Raw genomic sequence first — 21649 nt, forward strand, 5'->3', positions numbered from 1 at the left:
AAAATTGAAAAGGTTATTGGTTTTTCTTGGCTCCCACGCTAACCTGTCCTCTGCTGACAAACTGCACTGGAGCACCTGAGGCGGGACGATCGAGGCATCCCTCCATCAACGGCTGCAGAGGGCAGTGCCTGGCTGACCACGGGCTGCCGCCCGCGCTTCCGGCCTTCTCTAACTTCCAGAATGCTCTGAGTAGCAAATGGGCGCACCAGGTAGTGATGAAATGAGGAGAGAGGCTCTGAAAGCCAAACACTCTCAACTAAGATTAAAGTATCAAAATAACTACGCTTGAGACAAACCTTCCTTTCTTCTTTTTTTAAAACTTGATGTTAGAAAAAAGGAAAGGGCAGGGAGAGGGAGAGACAGAGGGAGAGACACGGATTTGTTATTCCACTTATTCATGCACTCATTAATTGATTTTTACATGTGCCCTGACTGGGCATTGAACTTGCAATCTTGGTGGACCAGGGACAATACTCTAACCACCTCAGCTCTCCAGTCAGGGTGACAAACAATTCGGTTTTTTTAAATTTTTTTTCCAAAAAATTCTTTTTTTACTAAAATGTTTCACCAACATCACATCCCAGTTTTAATATGGGAGCTTTGCTAAGATTTGAAGCTTCCTCAGCCCAATTATTTAATTCTCAGAGTCCTTTATAACTACAGTGAAATTTAAACAGATAGCCTGTTCTAAAGTGTTCCTTCATTTTCAGAGGGGTTGCTGCTTGCTCTAGGTACTGAAGGTAAATGAGTGTTTCAAAGGCAGCATAAATAAAGGAGACAGAGAGGCAGGCATATATTATGAATAAAAAGATAATCCTAATAATAGTTTACATTATCACAAACCAAAGTTTATACGAGCAGCTAAGTCCCCTTTCAAAGTAGAGGGCAGCTGCTGGAAGGGCGGAGGAAAATGGTATGTCAAAAATGTGACCTACCTCCAAGTTTGTTTAACTCCCTGTCAGCCACTGCTTCCTTCCGCCACCTTACCCTGAGATGGGGGCATGCAGGGGGCGGGAGCGGTATCCTTTTTGAAGCGTTTTATTTGCAAAGGCAGGAACTATCTCAGTACTAGAAGCTCATCTCTGCTGTTCCTGGAAAATCTTGACAAAAGCCAAGTCACTCTCATCACTCCCCCGAGGGTGAAAATGGTGACCCCATCAGAGCAGCAGCCCCGGGGACACCCTCTGACCACCTCCCAGGCATCCGAGGAACATGTGCAGGATGAACAGTCTTAGCCCATGGAGGCTGCCAGGAACCCTATGGGAAGTAGGCCGGGGCTGGGAGCTGGGCTTACACCCAGATCTGCCAAGTCCCTGACATCCTCCGCACACCACACACTCCCAAAATGCTGACCCCACACAGATGCCTTTAACCAAATCCTAACGTGTGGAAGTTGTGTATCTGTATTCCATAGGGTAATCCAGCCCTTATTCATAGAGCACTCGGATCTGTGGACCAACACGGCCTACTGGGCCACAGGGCAGAGTGTTAAGAGGGACCAAGACAAGGGTGAAGTGCCCAGGGAATGACAGTCAGGTAGATGTGACATGCATGTATTACCTGAGCAATGACTGGCTGAGTAGGCACCTTTGGGAAGTGGCCAGCTCCACATGTAAATGAGAACACTGTCACATCTGAAGCCACATACTTGCAGTTAAAATATTTCTGTACCAACAGGGGCAGGAGGCATATCAGAACAAGAGAAACAGCCCCTGTCATTTATCTCCTTTTCAACTTCCGTGGATATGAAGCCCATTTCAGGATGTTTTTTCCCAGTCATGAGCTTTCTGCAAAGGTTGAAGTTTTAACCAACCCAGGGCAGAACAAGGGCAAGGAGCTCCCAATCAGGAGGGGCTCCAAGGTGGCTGTGCCCTGTGTCCTCCCTCGCAGCCTCAAGCAGCAGTCTGGCTCACACCACTGACGCCCATGAATACATTCAGTGAGTTACCAACTGATGGCACTGTGGAGAACCTCAAAGTCTCATACTATCAAAAAGGACTAGCCATCATGCCCAATATTCTTCTGGGTACCATGAGTCACAGGCCACAGATGAGGGACTGCCCAACCACAGGGTGCTGGTAAAGGCTCAGGGAAGGCATCCACCACCCACCTTTATTGGGGTAAGAGTACTCGGAAGTAGAAGCTGCACACCCCATGCACGTCTCAGCCCGTTCCGCAGGGACTGAGGCGGTGTTTGCTCTGCTGCTGCTGCAGGTGGAAGCCCTGCTTTGCAATCAGCCGGTGCCTTCCGAGGGCAACCTGTCATCACTCCTGTCTAAGCTCAGAGCTTCCAGAGGGCGTGACCCCTGGAGATAAGGCTCTTCATCAAGTCAGCCTTCCTGGGGCCCCCAAGCCGCAGGCCCTTCTGGCGTCTGAATGGGTGATCTATTTCCCAGCCTCTCACCATATCTACCTCGTCTGGCCTGTGTCACAGACCCCTTCGGAGGTGACCATCTTCCTGACAGCCTATTACTGGGCATTCTTGCCTCCTCGCTGGCCCCTCAGAGGACACTAGCACAAGCCTCCACCTTATCTCATTAAAGCATGTCTCTGCTTTTATCTTCTCTTTCTACCCAGTCCCTTTAGGGTCACCCACCCATGTATTGTAAGTGCACGTCCTTCACTCCATCTGTTGAGGGTGGCAAAGGCTCACCTTTGTAGAGGAAGGGGTTGCTTTTATGAGGCTCTTCAAGAAATTTTTTTATGGTATCCAAGGGACCCTCACAGGGACCCACTAAAGCAGAGGTGTCAAGCTCATTTTCACCAGGGGCCACAGCAGCCTCGTGGTTGCCTTCAAAGGGCTGAATGTAATTTTAGGGCTGTAGAAATGTAACTACTCCTTAACTAGGGACAAGGAGCTTGGTGCTGCTACCAGGTAGAAACAAGGTGTGGGATGGATAAAACAAGGTGGAGGGCTGGATTCGGCCCATGGGCCTTGTGTTTGCCATCTGCACCCTAAGACAACACCACTTTAACCTGGACAGGTGGCGATCATTTGGCATGAAGGCTCCTGAACCCTGAGGGAAACCTGAGAGACAGCAATCCCAGAGTGAGGTACTGGGTGTGTAACACTATTCTAACCAATTTGGCTTTCCCAAAAAAAGACTTGGTGCGAATGGGCGCAGGGACCAGGGGAAGGAGGGAAATGAAATTAATCTCTCAGCTCAGCAATTACCTACCAGCAATTACATGCAGATTACCTACCAAAGAGACAATCTGTTATCTCTGACCAATTTTTATCTGTGTCTGCCTTTCTCCCGCCCTGACCACCACCCAGCACACATCCAAGCCCTCTCTTCTCGTCAGTCGCTGACAGAGCAGCCCAGGCCTCCGGGACTGTCAACACCCCGATGTAATTCAGAGCTCTCAGGGAGTCTGAGGCAGTGCCCATGTTTATGGATTCAGTGATTGATTGGGCCCTAAAAGCTCCTGGCCCAGAAGATGAAATGAGTTGAAATCAATCACTAACTGTAATGTTAAAAAAAAGAGAGAGAGATGTGAGAGGGCCTTTGACCAGGTGAACAAATGCACAGGACACTCAAAGGATGGAGGCAGATGGACACTCTGGGCAGCTCTGAGTAGACAGGCAAATCAACAATGACCAGTGCAGCCCATCGGCTCACTTTGTAAAAATAAAGTAATTTGTGTATGAGTTCTTTAAAAATTCAAAGTCACATGGAGGACAAACACTTCACTTTTATTAGAAAAAATCTACAAAAAAGACCACAGGTGTCCTTTCTAAGAGAGATCAGAAGCAGACACCCAGGTGTCTAGGTGGACATAGAAATGACCAACTCAATAAGGAGATGGAGTGGGTACGTCAAAAGAATTACATCCCCTGAATTAAAGGTTCTAGTAATCTCAATAAAAATAACTTCTAAACTCTTAAAAATAATTCTAGTCTGACTGTCCCATTTTACAGGTAAAGACACTTGAGTTAAAAGGGTCACCTGCCTGGCTCACAGTGAAACTCAGCTGGCCTGGGATGCCCTCAGGTCCTATGTGGCACTGATAAAAAAAAAAAGACAATCTAACAGAATGGCTTCTACCCCAATATCCAGATTTATAAAAACTCCAGTAAAATATTAAAAATTGGTATTCTATTTATAGGAAATGAGCAATCAATCCAAAAATCAGCCTTGGAAAAAATAATATATATATATGAACAAAGGTTTGCTAGCCAATTTGCTAGTACAAAAATAATTCCCATGATATTATTTAAGTTCAACTGTTTCCATAATATGCTGTTAAGTTCAAAAGATCCACTCAATCAGTAAATATTCCTATGTTAAAATTCTCATTTATTCACTTAAACATATGCCCTAATATTCTCCACTAAGCAGCATTTCATCCACACCTTGCTTTAACACTGCCACACTTCAAAGCACTAAACTTGACTCAGAAGATAAAGCACCAGGTAGGAAGATTCAGTCCTTCTCTAATAAATCCAAAATTAGACAGGTATGAGGTACCACCAAAATAACAGAGTAAATAAAAAATTACTGTACAAATGTCAGTACTTTTTAGGCTGTGGGAAAAGGAGTATTTATTCCTCTGGTAACAGATTGCAACTAGTCACTAAGTAACTGCTATGGGGCCAGGCACACAGCTAAATGCTTTGAAGACGGTATCACACTTAGGTCTCAAGACAATCCTGAGAGATAAATGATTATTAATCCATTTCACAGGTGAAATTTTCTCAGCTCACAAAAAATAGCAAATGGAAGAGCCAGCGTTTGTGGACCAAATTTGCCCTTTTCCCAAAACACAACTCTCTGCAGCCCTGACTGTCACTGCACCAGGAGGGCAGGCTGGCAAGGGAACTACGTGCAGCAAGAGCTACGAACCTTCGCCCCGCTCTGGGGAATAGATGGCAAGGAAACAAACCTAGCGGGTGAGGGGGACCTGCAGAAAGCAGTCTGCACAAAGGTTTCACAGCAGCTTTCTGCAGACGGCAGTAACTTGGAAACAGCTCAGAGACTTCAATGCGGGAAAAGGGCAGGGGAGGGTCCGCAACACGAAAATATTGGGCAGCCACTAAAAGTGGCATGTCAGTGACTATGTCAATACTTGAAAATATCTTCGGAAAACAAATTTAAGTAAAAATAACCAACACAAAAATAAATGATTTCAACTCCACAGAAGATGTATCTGTCTGTATCTGTCAAGAGTGAGAGAGTCAGCATTTAACACTCATTAAGCTATTTTGGGGGCATCAGTTTGAATTTACCAATTTGCAAGGGCAACCAAGGAAACCCTGCTTAAGTGTGCTATGATTCAGAACGCTCTTCTCTTCCTGATCCAAAAAGTGACTTTTTCATATAAAAATAAAAATAAAATTAGATTAACAAAACCTCCTTAGTGATAAGCCCATAGCTTATAAAAACTTTTGTCAGCCATTCAGCACATTAAAGAACAAATAGGCTCATAAATTGGAACATTATTTCCATCACCACTGACTGGTTTGCACTGATCAAAGTCCACACTATCAGAATCTCATTCTTTTGTAATACACTTGGAAAAGTAACAATGACGAAGACGATGTAAATCCTTAGCAGGTGGGGGCAGAATTTTAAGAGTATCTGAACATGAGCCAAGATGGAGGCCATGTGGATGAAGCATAAAGTAGGAGTTTTATGCCCAATTGACATTTTTATAAGATTTCATTCTCCCAAAAGGAGGAGAATATGCCCCACAGGTTCTTCATCACACTCTGTCCAGCGAGGCAGGTGGGCCCGGCTCACCCTCACTCAGACTACAGACGCCCCCTAACCTGTACATACACCGTTCCCCTGGGGACTCTGATGGCTCCTTGTAGATCCTGTCACCCGAGGGGAACAGAAGCACAACAGAAGCACCCGAAGGGAACAGAGCATCTGAAGTAACTGCTGTATCTTTTAAGACTAATGAGGTTGGTAAGTTGGGCAAGGAACTGGGCCAAAGTCAGCGCTCTCTGACTTCTGCACTAGGGAAAGACAAGCAGATTCCTCCACTCGGCGAGACCGTCCTCTGCCTGGGCAGATCCCACTTCAGTCTTCATTCCAAGGTTCCTTTCTCTCTGTCCTCACCAACCCACACGTCCTGCCCATGTTCCCATCTTGCCTAATACTTGGGATGACTTACTACCGTCTTGCAAGCATAAAGGGCCACTGGACTCAGTACGCATCTGGCACAGAGCCAAAGCCCCAATATGGCAATGTCTGCCTCCAAGGGCAAGTTATCTGACATGGTGCCCTCTACCCATAGGTAGCTATTCACACTTAGTAAAGTTTAAATTCAGCTCCTTGGTTGTGCTAGCCACATTTCTACCACAAGTTACTGAATTGGACAGGGCAGGGAAAAACCTGTCCATCATCACAGGAAGTCCCGCTGGACAGCGCTGGGCTGAGTTTGGCACCTGCCCACCTGCCTCTGCAATTCCAGGTGACATTTTCTCACAGCTGGTAACTCTTCCCAGCTGTCACCAGGCCCCATCTGCCACCTTAACTGACACTTAAGTGATAACTCAGTTTCGCTCAGGCAGCAATTTTTAAATTTACACGTAGTAAAAGTAAAAGGAATGTTTTCTGGTGCACAGTTCCATGAATATATACATATATAAATCTATAGCTAAATGTATAAATACATGCAGTTGTGTATCCACCACCACTGTCAGCATAAAGAACAGTTCCATTACCCCCCAAATTCCCTAGTACTGCCCCTTTATAGTCAAAACCTCCCTCCATCCCCCAAAACCCTGGCAACCCTAATCTGGCAGCTTTTAAAAAAACTCAGATTCCTGGCCTTCTCCTGGAAATCCCACTTAAGCAGGTCTGGGGTGAGGCCCGGAATCTTCCCCCACTTACCTCCACCCAAGAATGTACCTCAGGTGATTCTGGTGTTCAGCCAGGTTTGGAAACCTCTGGGGTAAATACCTAATCCTAAATTTAATTTAATCATCTGCGAAGCACTCTCTGGTATCTAGTCTTGCTCTCTTCCCACTCCCAGGAGCTGCTCTGCGGCACATGGCAGACGTCCATCTCAGGCCAGGGCTCAGAAGGCAGGGCAGTGACCACTGGGGGTACTGGCAGGGTAAGAACAAAGCCAGGGTAAGTACTGGCTCTGGTTTCTGGCAGAGAGAAGCCTAAGTCACATGGCTTCCCATCCTAATCCCTTCCTGACTCTTTGCACCATGGGCTCATCTGGAAAAAAGGAACCACATCAGAAATAATTGCCTACCTCAGGAGGCTCACTGGGAAGCAATGATTTAGACAACACATTCAAAGGCACAGAGCAGCCAGGTACCCCATCCTGCATGTATCATCACACCCTGCTAGGTTGCCTCTGGGTGGAACTCTCCTCACCCTGTTTACCTGATGGAGATAGGAGATTCAGGACTCAAATTACAATAAAACTGCAGCCTTAAAAATAATCAAAATGGGAGCCCTGGCTGGTGTAGCTCAGTGGATTGAGCGCGGGCCTGCGAACCACTCAATCGCAGTTTGATTCCTAGTCAGGGCACATGCCTGGGTTGCAGGCTGGTTCCCAGCAGGGGTTCCCAGCGCGGGGGGGGGGGGGGGGGGCGGGACTCANCAGGGGGGGACTCATGAAAGGCAACCATACATCGATATTTCTCTCCTTCTCTCCTTCCCTTCCCCTCTAAAGATAAAAAAATAAAATAAAAAATAAAAATAAATTGAAATAAATTTTAAAAAATAATCAAAATGGCCCTGGACCGGTGTGGCTTCCTTGGTTGAGCACTATCCCACAGAGCAAAAGGTCACCGGTTCGATTCCCATCAGGGTACATGCCTGGGTTGCAGGTTTGGTTCCCAGGACCCCAGTAGAGGTGCATATGAGAGAAAACTAATTGATGTTTCTCTCACACTTCCTCCCTCCTTTCCCCTCTCTCTAAAAATAAAGAAATAAAATCTTTTTAAAAAATAAATTTAAAAAATTTTTCCTCCCAAATGAGTGATTCCAAAGGTGAGGGACCAAATGCCATTTTTAATGGGGAATTTGGAAGAGTCAGCATCATCTCTGAAAACCCCCCTGCTCAGAGAGTAAACAATTACAAAGAGAGTCAACACTTGAGTGGAGCCTTTCTCTGCCTCCCCACTATCTCCAGTTCTGCTGAGGATTCCTGAAAAACACTGAAAATTTTGAGATGATCAAAGGAAAAGTATGGCCAACGTAAGAAATGCTATCATTTAACATCACATGTTTATTTAGCCCCACCAAGCCAAAAAAGAGAAGATTGTTTGAAAGGGAGAGAATGCCTGCTTAATCAAGTAAAAATGCATTCATTACTATGCTATTCAACTCGGCTTTCCTGAAATCAGACACTTTTGCCCCTAGACCATAAGATTGAAGTGATTTGAAATGAAAATATTTCCTGTCCACTGCTTGCCAGTTTCTAGCCCCAGAGTGATATAACAGATGACATCCAGTACAATAAATGCTTTTATTAACCATAAATTTGAGCCTGCTTTAGGGATTTGAAGTGTTGGGTTTCATGCTGAAAAAATGTAATGTTATCCACAGACCATCAGCAAGTAACAAAAACAGAGGCACAGGTTATGCTACTTTGATCAAATTATGGCCAAAAAAATCGTCTTTTGCATTTAAAATAGTAGTTGCATTCAAGACATATCTTCTAGGAGCGCCACAATGGTTTAATCGTATGTCTTGTACAGTTTAATGGAAATTCATCTTGAGTGCAGATTTACAGAGCCAGCAGCTTCTGTTAAGCAGAAAGGAAATTGAAAAGTGTTATGAAGCTACGTGAGCTGAGAAATCCAAATACTAAAATGGAACCCCTAAGTCAGGTTTCTCACCTCAGCACTGTTGACAAAATGGGCCAGATGATTCTTTGCTGGGAAGAGCCGACTTGTGCCCTGTAGGATGTTTACCAACCTCCGAGGCCCCCACCCAGTAGATGCCAGGAGCATCTGCCCCTCCCAGTGGTGACAACCAAAAATGTGTACAGAGATTCCCAACAGCACTCCCAAGAACTATTGCTGTAAGTCAGATTTCTGGCCCATTTATCAAATGCTATCAGATTTTCTCTTTATTGAAAGACAGCGTCAGACCTGGAGGGGTCTCACAGCCTCCGGCTCTCTGCCCCAGTGCCTCCTCTGTGCAGAAATGCTTAGCGACCAGTGATTTCTGAAATCAAAGGCACTTTGCACTTCCACCAAAACCAAGGAGAGCAGAGCCATGGAAACAAGAACTTTCTCTCTGGTGACCAGAGCAAACTAGGCAAAGCAAAAGCAACGTGCACCCCCCCTGAGGCCCACTGTGGCCCAGCCTCTGCATTCCAGTGCCAGAGCCCGGCCCATGGGGCTGGGCCGCACTGCATCCATGCCAGCATCGAGTGCTGCTTTCTGGCCTTTCACTGTCAGGCCACAGAGGGGACCGGGACTCGGTGCCAGAAAAGAAAATGAAAAGCAAAGTTGAACCTCTGTGGTCCATTCTCTGGATGCTGAATGTCCCACTATTACATCTCGGCATGACATTTCACGGCCAGCAGGGGAGGAGGCCCAGTCCTGAAAGCTGAACAAACGCAGGCGCGCAGGCCCGCCTCTGCCCTCATGGTCTCCCTGGACTTATGAATAAAAGATGGGGGTTTTGTCTCTATCGTTTCCCTGGTACCCTGTAAGAATAACAACTTGTCGGTTTTTTTGACGTTTTAACTTACTTTGAAAAATAATCAATATTAACTTTACATGTCTTGGCCCTTAAATCTGGGGTAGGGACAAATAAAAGAAAGAAAAGCCATGTAATTAGGTAGAAGATGGTAATTCCGGTTAAACTAATGAAACTGTCTGTAAGGGACTCTAATAAAATAATATAGGCAACACACAATCACAGAACTAAAAGGGTGTAAACTAACTTTGAGGACATGTTTTGAGTGAAATGGCCTTTACTGGAAATAAAGGTCAATGTTTTCTTAGCACAAAGGAAAGAAATGGCTGAATTTTGGTGTGAGGAAGCACTCAACCGTAAACCTGCCCCAGCCAAACAGAGGTTTTAATAGGAACTCATTCCCAGTCGCTGAGGGCGACGTCTACCACCGTTCGCAACAAGCTCATATGAATAGCAAAAGCCTTAAGCATTCTCGAGACATTACACTCCTGATTTTGAGAAAGCAGTGTTAATTTCAAATAGTCTCTAAAGAAAGATTATACTACAGGACAGCACAAGTGACCCCCTAAACTTTCTTTGGACCCCCAGAAAAGGAGAAGGGGAGCCTTAATGTAAAGCATTGTGTTTATTTTTTTTAAAGACAACACAAGACTAAACTGGATTAAACCACTAGAAAGCTCTCTGTGTACAACAATTTCAGGTTGAAAAACCAAATTTTGCTCATCACTATAACTGCATCTACATATTTTTAAATCTATTGATACCTTAAACACAACAACATCACAATATTGCCTTGGGAGCAATAATGTTGGGAAAATATTTAACTTGACCCTAATCATGAGGAAACAATCAGAAATTCAAATTGTGGGACTATCTACACAAGTGACCTTGACTCTTCAGAATGTGTATGTTACAAAGGACAAAAAAACAAATAGGTGAAGGAACTGTTCTAGACTACAGCAGACCAAAAGGATAAGCCATCTGAGAGTAATGAATGAACTTGTTTGAATCCCAGAAGGTGATTCAAAAAGAAATCATGAAGGACATTAAGACAACTGAGGTAACTGTAGCAAAATGTTAAGAACCAGCGACTCTAGGCAAAGGGAAAAGAAGTGTTCATTTTGCTGTTCTTTCAACTTTTCTGTAGGTTTGAAATTTTTCAGAATACAAAATACGGGAGATATGGTACAGTAAAGAGAAGCCCCAAGTACAGGTGACTGGCTGCCTGCTGGGTGGGGGCTGGGCAGCAATGACTTTATCATGCTGTTTAGTTTCAGAAAATATATGCCCCAAAATATTACTAATATTTTTTTTACTCCTCACCCGAGGATACGTTTATTAATTTTAGAGAGAGCACAGGGGCAGGGCGGAAAGAGTCAGAGAGACAGAGAAACATTGATGCAAGAAAGAAACACATGGGAGACCTTGATCGCCTCCCACATGCGCCCCAACCAAGGACTGAGCCCACGATCTAGATATGTGTGCCCTGACTGGGAACTGAACCCACAATCTTTTGGTGTATGGGACAATACTCCAATCAATTGACCCACCCAACCAGGGCTTATTAATATTTTTAAAGAAAAATTATATAAAGTCTTAATATAGATTAGATCCAGGATATAAATAAATATAAAAACATTATAACATGACTTATTATTCACTTAACAGGGCAGTGGGAGGGTAGATGTACACACAGCAGACATTTATGACATTCATATTTTACTGCTTTTTAAAAAGTCTTAGGTCCCTTTAAAATACCCCTTATGCCTTTCCCTAAAACTCTTCTGTAATTTATCATTCTCCTTCCGATCTTATCAGAATTTCTATTAATATAAAAACTTTTTAGAATGGCTCTTTAAAACTTTCCTGCCTTCCACCTAAACTCTCCCCAGTTATCCACCCCCATCCTTTTTTAATGAGATAAAAGCAATGATTACAATAGTCTTGACCAACTCAAAAACTATGCCCTTAAGAAAAATGCCTGGCCCTTTAAGTAACAGGAAGAAAGTTCAGTAGATGGGAAATGTTCTCAAGTGAAACGATATCGGATAGAATTTCTGTCTCTCCAGGACTTCAAAACCCAGGGAGGAGAGCAATGAGAGAAGGAGCCTAGAAGGGACCTGGTGACCGTCGCCTTGGGTGCATAGGACACTGGGAACCCACCCCACTTGCCGCCCTGAAGCAGTCTTTGGGCAGCACAACCAGATGTTACATTTTCTCTGCTTGATTTCAGTAAAACTCCATGACCTCTTTCTCAAATTAAAAAGGCAATGCTATTTTTTTTAACCACAGGAGCTATCTTTAGTGAAGCCTTCTAAGGATTTCATTAATTCATAGCCAGCCAACCAGGACTTTTCCCACAGTCTCCCACAAAAAAGCCCGGGAAGTCACTGATTGCTTGGCTGGATCTGAATATGAGCAGAGGTAAGATCAGAAATATCTCATTCCTCCCACAGGGAGGCAAGGCATGAAAATCAAAGCCGGGCAAAAACTCATTACCACAGCTGGCCAGCAAACCCACAGCCCCGGAAAAGAAGGCAAAGAGCATCTTTGATTCTGGATGGACCGTCTAGGAACTTCAGAAAATGAAACGCATTCACAACCACAGGGGAATGAAACAAAATGAGACACAATGTTCATACCCACTGGGGGCTGCTGCCAGGGTGGGGGAGTCATTTCATTCCCATGGTTTCGTACAGCCCCAAACCAGGATGCTTTAGTTAATGCTTAGCAGCAACTTTTGACATTTTTTTCTTATCCACAGTGCAGCATAATGTGACAACCCAAATATTCTCTTCAAGCAACTAACACTTTGCAAAGTGCAAGCCCATCCAGTGACGGCCCCAGTCGCCACCTCTACTGTTTCCTGGGAGCCCGTCCTGCGGTTGGCCCAGCAGCTGACCCGTATGGGCACACAGTGCCAACAACTGTGGTGTGAATGAATAAAGGGAGCATATTTTCATGCTATTCTCAGCACCTAATGCCAAAGTACGTGCCAATGCTAATAAAACATAAGTAACTACAACTTGAGAGGAAACTTTTATTATAATTGCTTGCCGTATACGTCACCTCCTTGCAGAAGCCACTCGAGATCATCCACTTGTGCAGCCATCGCTTAGTCAGCCTATCTTAGCTGACTGCAGGGCACTTAGTCATTCAGGAAACAGAGAGAGAGAAACTACTAGGTGCTTGGCACTGATCTTGTGATGCAGCAGGGAACAGAACAGGTAAAGGCCCTGCTCCCACGAAACTGACACTGCAGCGAGGGAGACAGATGAACAGACAAAAAAAAACCATGTGTGCCTCATGGTGAAAAGTTCTATGGAGAAAAATACAGTGAGGAAAAGAGGACAGAGAGCAGTAATTGCTATTTTAAATAGGGTAGTGAGGTCTGGGCTTTGGTTATCCTAATCAGGCCTAGCACACAGACACATGCACCAAATACATGCTGAATATAAGAATGGTCACTGCAGGTCATTCTTATCAAGCCATTCACACACTGAAGAAACTTTCCAGGCCTCACCATTCCTAACAGGCACATGCAGGCCAAACTCAAGGGACCCTGTTATCCAGTCCCAACCTCTGTCTTTAGCTTTCCTGTACGCATGCTCTCCGATGAGCTGTCCTTCTCTAGCTTTGCTCATATCTTTCTTTCTGCCTAAACTGTCACCCCACCTCTTGCTTCCACTCACCAGGAGGCCCTGCTCAGGGAGACCGGCCTTCTACAACCATCCCAATCCCTTCCTCCAAGTCTCCTCTGAACCACCCAAATCTAGTGTCTTCTCCACAAACAAATCAAGTTTCTGCGGCTTCTTCACTGCATCACTGCAAATGGCTGGATGCATTCTCACTAAATCTGGAAGCATGATGGGGCAGGGCTGACTTTACTAAACATGGGCCTGGTGGCAAAGGGGAAATTCACATGGGGAGGGCAAAGGGTGGTGTGGAAAAGCCTCACAGAGAAAGGTAGGCCTCCTCCAAAGCAGGAGAAACTGAGGCAGGGCAAGCAAGGAGGCAGAGTTACTAGGAACCAACTGAGAAATGGACTAACTTAGCAGAGGCTTCCAAAGGTGGGCGCTAGGCAGCCCCCAGACACCCGCTCACCACTACTGCAGGACCACTCGGTGACTTCACACAAAGTAGCTGCTCAAAAAAAACATCTCTCACCTCCTCACTCCAAATAAGTCTTTCTGAACTTCAGATATTGAGCAGTTACAAAAACTCCTAACTGTATGAGTGCCTGTGCCCCTCCCACAGCATGTGGGCCCACTACAGAGGAAGAAGGCCATCAACTGTCACTCAACAGGGACCACGCTGGCCGACTGCTCCTGCATTTGGTCTGGATTGCATTGCATTTTCCTCAGATAAAAGGAGGGCCATTTTAGGAGAAGAGAAAACAGAAATCACCTGGACAGAATAAAATCAAGAGAAATTTCTAAACCATATGGCCTGTCTCAGGAAAATGTACCTCTTCGGTCCAAGGAAACCCTCCCTCTATCCCCATCCACCCTCTCACTCTTGAGTAAAGCTGTCCATCTCAGAACAGAAGTCTGGGGCCACAGCCAGCATTTTTTTTTAAAGGGCTACCATTCAATGGGGGGATGGGGACGACTCTACAAAACTGACAAAACAGACCACTTGGAAAAATTCCTGGGTTTTAAGGGAATAAAGTACTTTTTAAACCTGAAAAGTTATTTCTGTAAAGCCCAATCCCTTATGATTTCAAAAGGATTCATTTGAAGTATTCATTTAACATGTGAAATGTAAATACCCATCTGAACATTTTAATTGATACTATAATCTCCATTCCCTTTTCGAAGTTGTTGTTTCCATTTTATATGGCATTTCTGATAAGTTCAAGCAAGCTTCCCTACAAAGTAGTAATTTTTCATGAAAAGCCTCATGATTAATGTCTATTAGATCAGGTTTGGAATGAAAAAGAAAGCGTAATAAAATTACAATTTGTTTAACTTCCAACAAATACTTGCCGTCTACCGCCCTTTCCATTCTTCAGGTACCGGCCTGATGCAAACAAGACACTCACCATTAGGTTCACTATAAAACGAATGCTTCTTGAAAGTGCACAGTAAAGGCAGTTTTCATTTGTGCTCTTAAATCAGACAATTTATAGGTCAACTTCCGTTTTAGAAGAGAATTACACGTGTGTTCACATCACATCTTTATTTTGTCATCCACCCGGTGATTTGTTGAGGACAGCTGGTACCTATTAAGTCCTCCCTTTAAATGTTGTAGCCTTAATTAGCTACATCCACCTTCCCCCAACATTGCCAAACAAGGGACCAAAGAAAAGGGAAGCCGTTTTTATCGGGGGTCCTGTGAACAATGGAGCTGTAAGTGCTAAAGTAACAGTCTCCATTGGACACTAACTGCTTAGCCCTTTTTCAAACCCCTTGATTAAAAAAAAAAAGAAGAAGATACAGATGAGGTTCAAATTTTCAATCTGTGTTACTTAGGTAATTTTTTAATTGTTAAATTTTTAGTTTCCTCCCTGGTGTTGTTAATTAAACTTTCTTTTAAAGGGAAAGGATGAGAGCCAGACTCCCTGGAGAAATTCTTGGTATTTTTTTATGCTACAAACTTACTTGGACTTCTGAGCACAAAAGACCAAGCAGACAGAATCTGCAAGTAGAGAATAAACCAAGTATGGTTTTCTATGAACAGGCATCATGCTCTTCCCAGAAATTCAGTTGATGAAATCGTTTATATCTGCCATATGCAGATAAAACACACAGTGATTTGATTACAATTCAGACTTCCCTTCGTTAAAGAAAAAAAAGTACCCACTCACGCATTCAGGACTTTCAAATGTGAATTATGTCAAGGGGCTAAATTTTGTGCGAGGTAAAGAGCCATCTCAAGAATTCCCTCTTAGATTTGGTTTCTTAGAGACTTGCCCCAGCTTTAATCTGCATTAAAGACTATCTGTTTCAATAGGATGTGATCACTCCTGGGCTTGTGTCTTTTCAATCAGCCAGTGGCCCTGCGGGGCTTAGAGTGGCAAGGAGGAAGTGGCCTGTGGTTAAACAGAGGAAATACCAAGGCATTTTAATAGAGCAAATAGTCTTTTACTTCCCACCGGGAAGAGCTTCAAAGGCCTGGGTCCTGAAGGAGACAATGTGTTGCGGGGGCCATCAGTCACCTAATCGTGCGTCAGGCCCATTCAGCACTACCCTGCTGCCAAGACAAACACTGCCCAGGGGGACATCACCTCCCACCGGCTGGGCAAGTAAGGCTGCCTGGGGGTGAAGCCCGTAGCACCAGCGCAGACAGCCCCCCCGGACTTCCTGAGGGCAGGAGACCCTCCAAACTTGGGCAAGATGCAAACTGGAAAAGGTCGAGGCTGCCAGGCTAGGGTGGCAAAAGGGAGGTCAGCTCCAAGGGTGCTGCTCCCACCCCTGCCTGTGAAGCTTCAGAGGGATGTCTGAGCCCTCACCTCAGTCCATACTCTTAAAAATCAAGGGTAGGGGACCCGAGCTTCCAAAACCCTAAAAACCCACCCATCCGAGGCATACAGAAGAGGCAGTGAGGAGGAGAAAAGGGACAATTAATCGTTAGTGGGGTGGCCCCAGCAGCAACAGCAGCACACATCTGCTGGGGCCCAGTAGGTGAAAGATTTAAGGACCAATGAGGAAAAGAGGGTTTGAAATATTAAAAAACAAAACACACATTTTAGGCCAAATGAAGCATGAAAAACACTCAACTTAAAATAGAGACTTAAAAAGCATTAGCAGTTCTTTCCTTTGTAGGGAAGCCGTCTGTAAGGTCTGAACTGTGAGAATATGATTCAGACCCTACTCTACACTTTCCTAAGACTGTTTTCCAGACAAGCCCAGCTGTTCTGGGGAGGAACCCAGTGGAAGTGTCAGATCCCCTTCCCTCCTGGCCTCCTCTTCAACCCCAGGCCAAAGGTACCCACCCAAATAGGGTGCCCTGCCCAGTTGGCTCCCCAGGTCCTCTCTCAAGCAACCTGACCCCTTTCACTGGCCACAGCTCTGACAGTCTCCACTTTGCTTCTTCTCTAAATCCAGTGAAATAATTTAAAACCAAACTCTGATTTTAAATGTTTAGAATGTCGTTTCTCTCCCCTTGCTCCCAATCTGGACACCTGTCTCCTAAAGCAAGGGCTCTCACCCTTGAGAGGCCATCAGAGGAACCTGTTAAAATGCCAATTCCGGGGCCCTGCCTCACTCCCATTCTGGTTCCATTAACCTTGAATCTGCATTTTAACAAGCTCCCAAACAACCCTGGTCCTGGAAGCCTCCGGATTCACATTGAGAAATTTTGTTCAGAAGGAGCGGTGCCAGAGCCTGTACTTAGTTGCTGGTCACAATCACCCAGCTGTATCTCGGAGTTAGTAACTAGCTCAATGCCCCAGGCAGTGAGGGCTCCGGGGGTCCAGTGGAGTGAGAAGGGAGGGCTGCTCAATAGAGACGGACCAGGGCCAGGAGGATTCCCAATTAACACTGCAAACAGACTAGAAGAAGCTTCACACTTACAAGAACGTCTCTCTGAAAAACGTGACAACCAGTGTTGTGTCTCTTTTAACCAAGAATTCTGTAAGGGAAACAAGAGCATGTATAACATAGCCACAGGACAGGCAGACCATATGCGGGCTTGGGAGCCACGGGCTGCAAGTGAATGAAAACGCATCCAATTCAGAATCAAATAAACATGCCTGGGCCCACAGCCAAGGAGAGTTCTTGGATTGGACTTTTATCAGGGACCTAAATTTTAACCAGCTGGAACTTCTTTTCCAAGTACCACCCTATTCCTTCCTACCTTTTGAGATGAAGTATTTGCCTTAAATGGGAAACTTGCACTTCATTGTAAAGATGATGCCAGCATTCCAGCTTCCTGAATTCCTGAAGCAGACAATTGGGGGGTAGAAACTGTGTTTCAGGGATAACAGGAGAGAAGGTATACCCCTTTGAGGTAGGAAGGTAAGCAATTTCCCTCCTCTTTCTCCACTGCAGGAAAAGTGACTAAATAAAACCCTGTGCAAGCAGACTCCTAATTCTTTGTTCTATAAACAGGCTCCCCAAATGCCCAGCGAGACCCAAAGGGGAAAAAAAAACTAGCACAAGTGATCACTACAAACAAACCCATCCCACTATCAAAAAGCATGAGTTAAGACCCAGTGTCAATGAGGATGCAAAACTTCCTTTCTGGAAGTTTTACAAATTGTTACTTCTTTGGGAAAATTGTACTTATTACTCAAAGAACAACTTTACCTGGCAAGGGCGCTAAGAGATTACTTTTTTTAAGTAGTTGAGGAAGTGTGCCCACAACTCATTTCTAAAACACTGAGCTGTGTTCAAGATGGTATCAGCCCCTTAATTGTGCCACTAATAATGGGGAGGTTGTGAAATCTGACCATGTGAACCAGGCCGGCTCCCCTAAAAGCAGCCCGAAAGGGTGTGTTGGCAGAGCTGCCAAGGGAGGGTTAGCTGGCTGCAGTCACCTTACCAAGTCCTGGGAAAATACACATTCCTGCAGGGGCAAGAGTTCCTGGAACAAACGCTTCCTGGAGACCAAGGGGGCCATTCGCTCAGCTCCTCTCCAGCACCCAGATCCTGTCCCTCCTTCAGGGCTCACTTCTCCACCCGATGTCCCCTCAGGTTCTGTGTCTCCCGGACCCACAAGAAGCCCTCACTTGTCTGCATCACAGACAGTCGATCCTTATTCTTGTATGTTCACATAGCCCCAGCTAGACTGTAAGCAACCTCATAACTGAGACTAACGTCTAACTAGGGGCTGAACACCCACTATCAAGTAGGAAACTCCAGACATGAATTGAATACTCAAGTCACAGTACACCAGTATTTACTGGCCAGTCCTCTAACAGAGCAACTTCTGGAAGAACTTACTTAGAGATACGGGAACAGGGAAGGCTTCCTGCAGGAAGTGAGGCTCCGAGGGGAGGCTGAGGTGTAAAGAGAAGAAACACCGGCAGGAAGAGCATGTGCATAAGCCTGCTGTGGAGAGGAACTAGAGCCTGGCGTGCTGCTCTCTCCCCCACTTCTTAAAATCAATCACTTATTATAGGATTTAGCAGGATGGCTGCAGGGTCTAATTGGGTTCAGCCAAGATTTACCGGGCTCCAGACTCTCAGGCCACCGCCATGAAGTTAAGTGCCTGCCCAACTAGTCTGAAAACAGAGATGTGAACAAATGCAGATGATGAAGTCTGGTGAGAATCAAAGTAGGATTCTGAAGGAATCTGAAGGATCTGAAGGAAAAGGCAAAGCAAGGAGAATGGCATTGTGGGAGGCCTTCTCTGAGGAAGCATCGCCTCAGCTGAGTCTTAGGCCAAGCAGGTTCTCAGAGAAGGAAAAAGCATGCCTCAGCAGCATGAAGGGCAGAGGAGTTAGGAAGCATGGTGAGAGGGGCTGGGGGTGGGAATGCAAGGCAGGTAGGCAAGCTGGGTTAGGGAAAGCTGGTGCTCCATCAGATGCGCCAACAGGCAAACCCAAGGGGGAAGGTTGGGAAGAGTCTGGAACCTGGGGGATGGCCCACAGGCTTCCACGCTCATTCAAGAAGATGATGAAGATGACCCGAAGAAAGGACTGGTGGAGCCAAAGTAGGAGATGCTGAGGGTGCCCCCAATTCGAAGTTGTGGTGGGAGAGAGGTCAGCATGAATGTGAGGCCATTGGAAGAAGGGCACCATTGATTCTGCAGAGGTGAAGGTTTAAGGAAAAAGAACACATTCTCACAGGCAGAGAGAACAAAACCACCCAGGCTTGGCTCCCCACCACAATGAAACTTCACAAGCTTCCTGTACTGACACATGAAGCCACCCAGGCAATTGCAGAAAACCAGGAAATTGCACTGATTCACCTATGCCATCACATGAAATGCTGGAGTAAAATGCCTGTGATGCTGTTACAGTTATTTAAAAGCCAACCTGTCAGTCTAGATCCAAAAAAATATAGGAGCATCAATAAGTCAACATGAGATAGCTTTAAGGAAAACTTTTTCAGCAGCAAACTTATTATCTAGTTTTTAAAAGTAAAAACACAATCATGTTATTTTACTAAAATGGGAGAGAGTAAGAAAATGTGCTGTTTTACTCGAGTAGTAAGTTTTATATTCATTATGGGGTTTGTGAGAGTGTAGGTTATAGCTGTCTATAGTGCAGCTCTTTGGCGTAAAATCCCAGCTACCCTACTTATACCTAGTTTTCCGCAGTTTCTCAGAATGTGGGGCAAGTGAGCTGGAGGCACCAGCCTGTGCCCCTAACAGGGTGTCCAGTCCTAGGCCTTGACGGTGCTGAGGTCCTTCAGAGCACCCCAGAAGAGATGGGTCAACGTTACTCTAAGCAAACTACCTCATACCCACCACTTAGAGCAATAGTGCTGGTGAAAGTAGCAAATCCCGATTTACTCCCATTTTCCAGGTGCAGAAATTGAGAGTCATGGCTGCCCAGGAGCAGAGCCAAGGTCATGTCCGTGGCTGCCTTAACACAAAGCCCACGTCCTCTACACAAAGCTGAAGGTTGTTGAGTCCCCTGATGCCCAGCCTGCCCTGGCTTCCGTGGGAGCTAGGGAGCAAACGGATGCAGTCTCCAGGTACCAGGACCGCCCGGGCCCAGGAATCCTAGTAAGGTACCCGGGACACTAGCGTCCTGGTGTGCTCAGCTCCTCACCGCATTCCCCTTCGCCCAGACAGCATCAAAGGGAGAGGGTTCCAAGCACACAGCAGAAGTCTGTGCACCTCTCCAGTCCCGTCTCGGACACCTGACGCAAATGACAAACTCTTGCTTTCCTTTGCCGATGAAAAATATCTCCAACTTTAGGTGGGGCGTGGTAGGATGGGAGTGGGGGAATCATCCTTGAGACCCTTCTTAGATGAAGGGGTGAATGGAGGGCCAAAATTTCCCAGCAAATCAGAAGTCGGGGGTGGGATGAAAGTGGGGTAAGGCAGCCGGGCCTTGAAAGAACAAAGCGGCCCCCAGAATGGGGAGCATACCTCCCCAACTCTCCGGGTCCGTTCTGTGTCAGCCCTCGGATTGGGCAGACCTGCGGACCAGAGGTCCAGGGTAAGACGCGCACTCGCGCTTCGGAAACCGCCCCAACGTGGGGACAGTTCGGAGGATCCCGGCTCCGGGGCTTGCAGCCCTGAGGCGTTGGAGGTCCCGGGCCAGGAACAAAAGATGGGGCGCCTTTCTCCCACCCGCCGTCGCGCGCCCCTCTAGCCCGCTTTCCGGGAGCCGGACCCCGACCGTGGCCGCGCCTCATTAGCAACACAAAGCCGGGGTTTGGCGGCCCCTTTCATCCTCTCAGAGGCTGGCGGACGCGCGCCCCAGGAGGAAGGGAGGGAAGGAGGTCTGGAGACGCTGGGGATCCCAGCCCGGCCGCGGACTCCAAAGGAAGCAAGCAAGTCAGCGCGGTCTCCGCCACCCGCGAGCACCTGTGCGCACCGCTCCCGCTGCGCCCCCCGCGCTTTGGGGGACGAAGAGTATCTTGCCGCCTTCTCCTTACCCTCCAGCCACAGGTGTCGGCGCCCCGCGCTCTGCTGGAGCCACCCGCGGCCACGGCCAGCTGCGAGCCGTTCAGACAGGCGTTGACAGTGAAGAAGACAGAGCAGAGCTGCAGCCACGGGGCCATGGCCGTGCGCTTACCCACCCCAGCCCTACTCTGCGCCCGGGTACCCGCTGCAAGCCAACCCTGAGTGGGCGGTGGCGCCGGCGGCGGCAGCGGCGGCGGAGGAGGAGCGGGAGGAACCTCGGAGCATGCGCCCCGGCCCTAGCCCGGCCCTAGCCCGGCCCTTTCTCTCCCAGCCCCGCCCCCAGCCTTAAGGCCCTAGCTCTGGCCCCGCCCCTTCAGTCTGGCTCTACTTCTTGGCCCCGCCTCAACCTCTAGGCCACGTCCCTACTGCCGCGCCTTAAGTAAAAGCTTAGAAGGTGCAAGGTTTTTCCCCTCTCACCTGATGGTTGCTTTTTTTTTTTTTTTAAGGCAAAGGATTTGGAGAAGTGGTTCCTGCTCCCTTCAAAAACTCAGAAA

At 46.5% G+C, this 21649-nt stretch overlaps 1 protein-coding gene across 2 annotated transcripts in view; it reads right to left on the reverse strand.

The window, feature by feature from the left end:
• IL17RD (interleukin 17 receptor D) overlaps nt 1-21325 on the reverse strand; it is a 63877-nt gene extending 42552 nt beyond the window's left edge. For both annotated transcript variants that reach the window (XM_037040721.1, XM_037040720.1), the window contains exon 1: nt 21128-21325. In XM_037040721.1, the coding sequence (XP_036896616.1) occupies nt 21128-21253 (126 nt within the window). In that variant the 5' untranslated portion in view covers nt 21254-21325. The remainder of the gene's footprint in view (nt 1-21127) is intronic.
• Between the last annotated feature and the right edge of the window lie 324 nt (nt 21326-21649).

This window comes from Sturnira hondurensis, unplaced genomic scaffold, assembly GCF_014824575.4.
Source record: "Sturnira hondurensis isolate 20B ecotype Veracruz unplaced genomic scaffold, ASM1482457v3 Scaffold0002840, whole genome shotgun sequence".
Taxonomy (NCBI): domain Eukaryota; kingdom Metazoa; phylum Chordata; class Mammalia; order Chiroptera; family Phyllostomidae; genus Sturnira; species Sturnira hondurensis.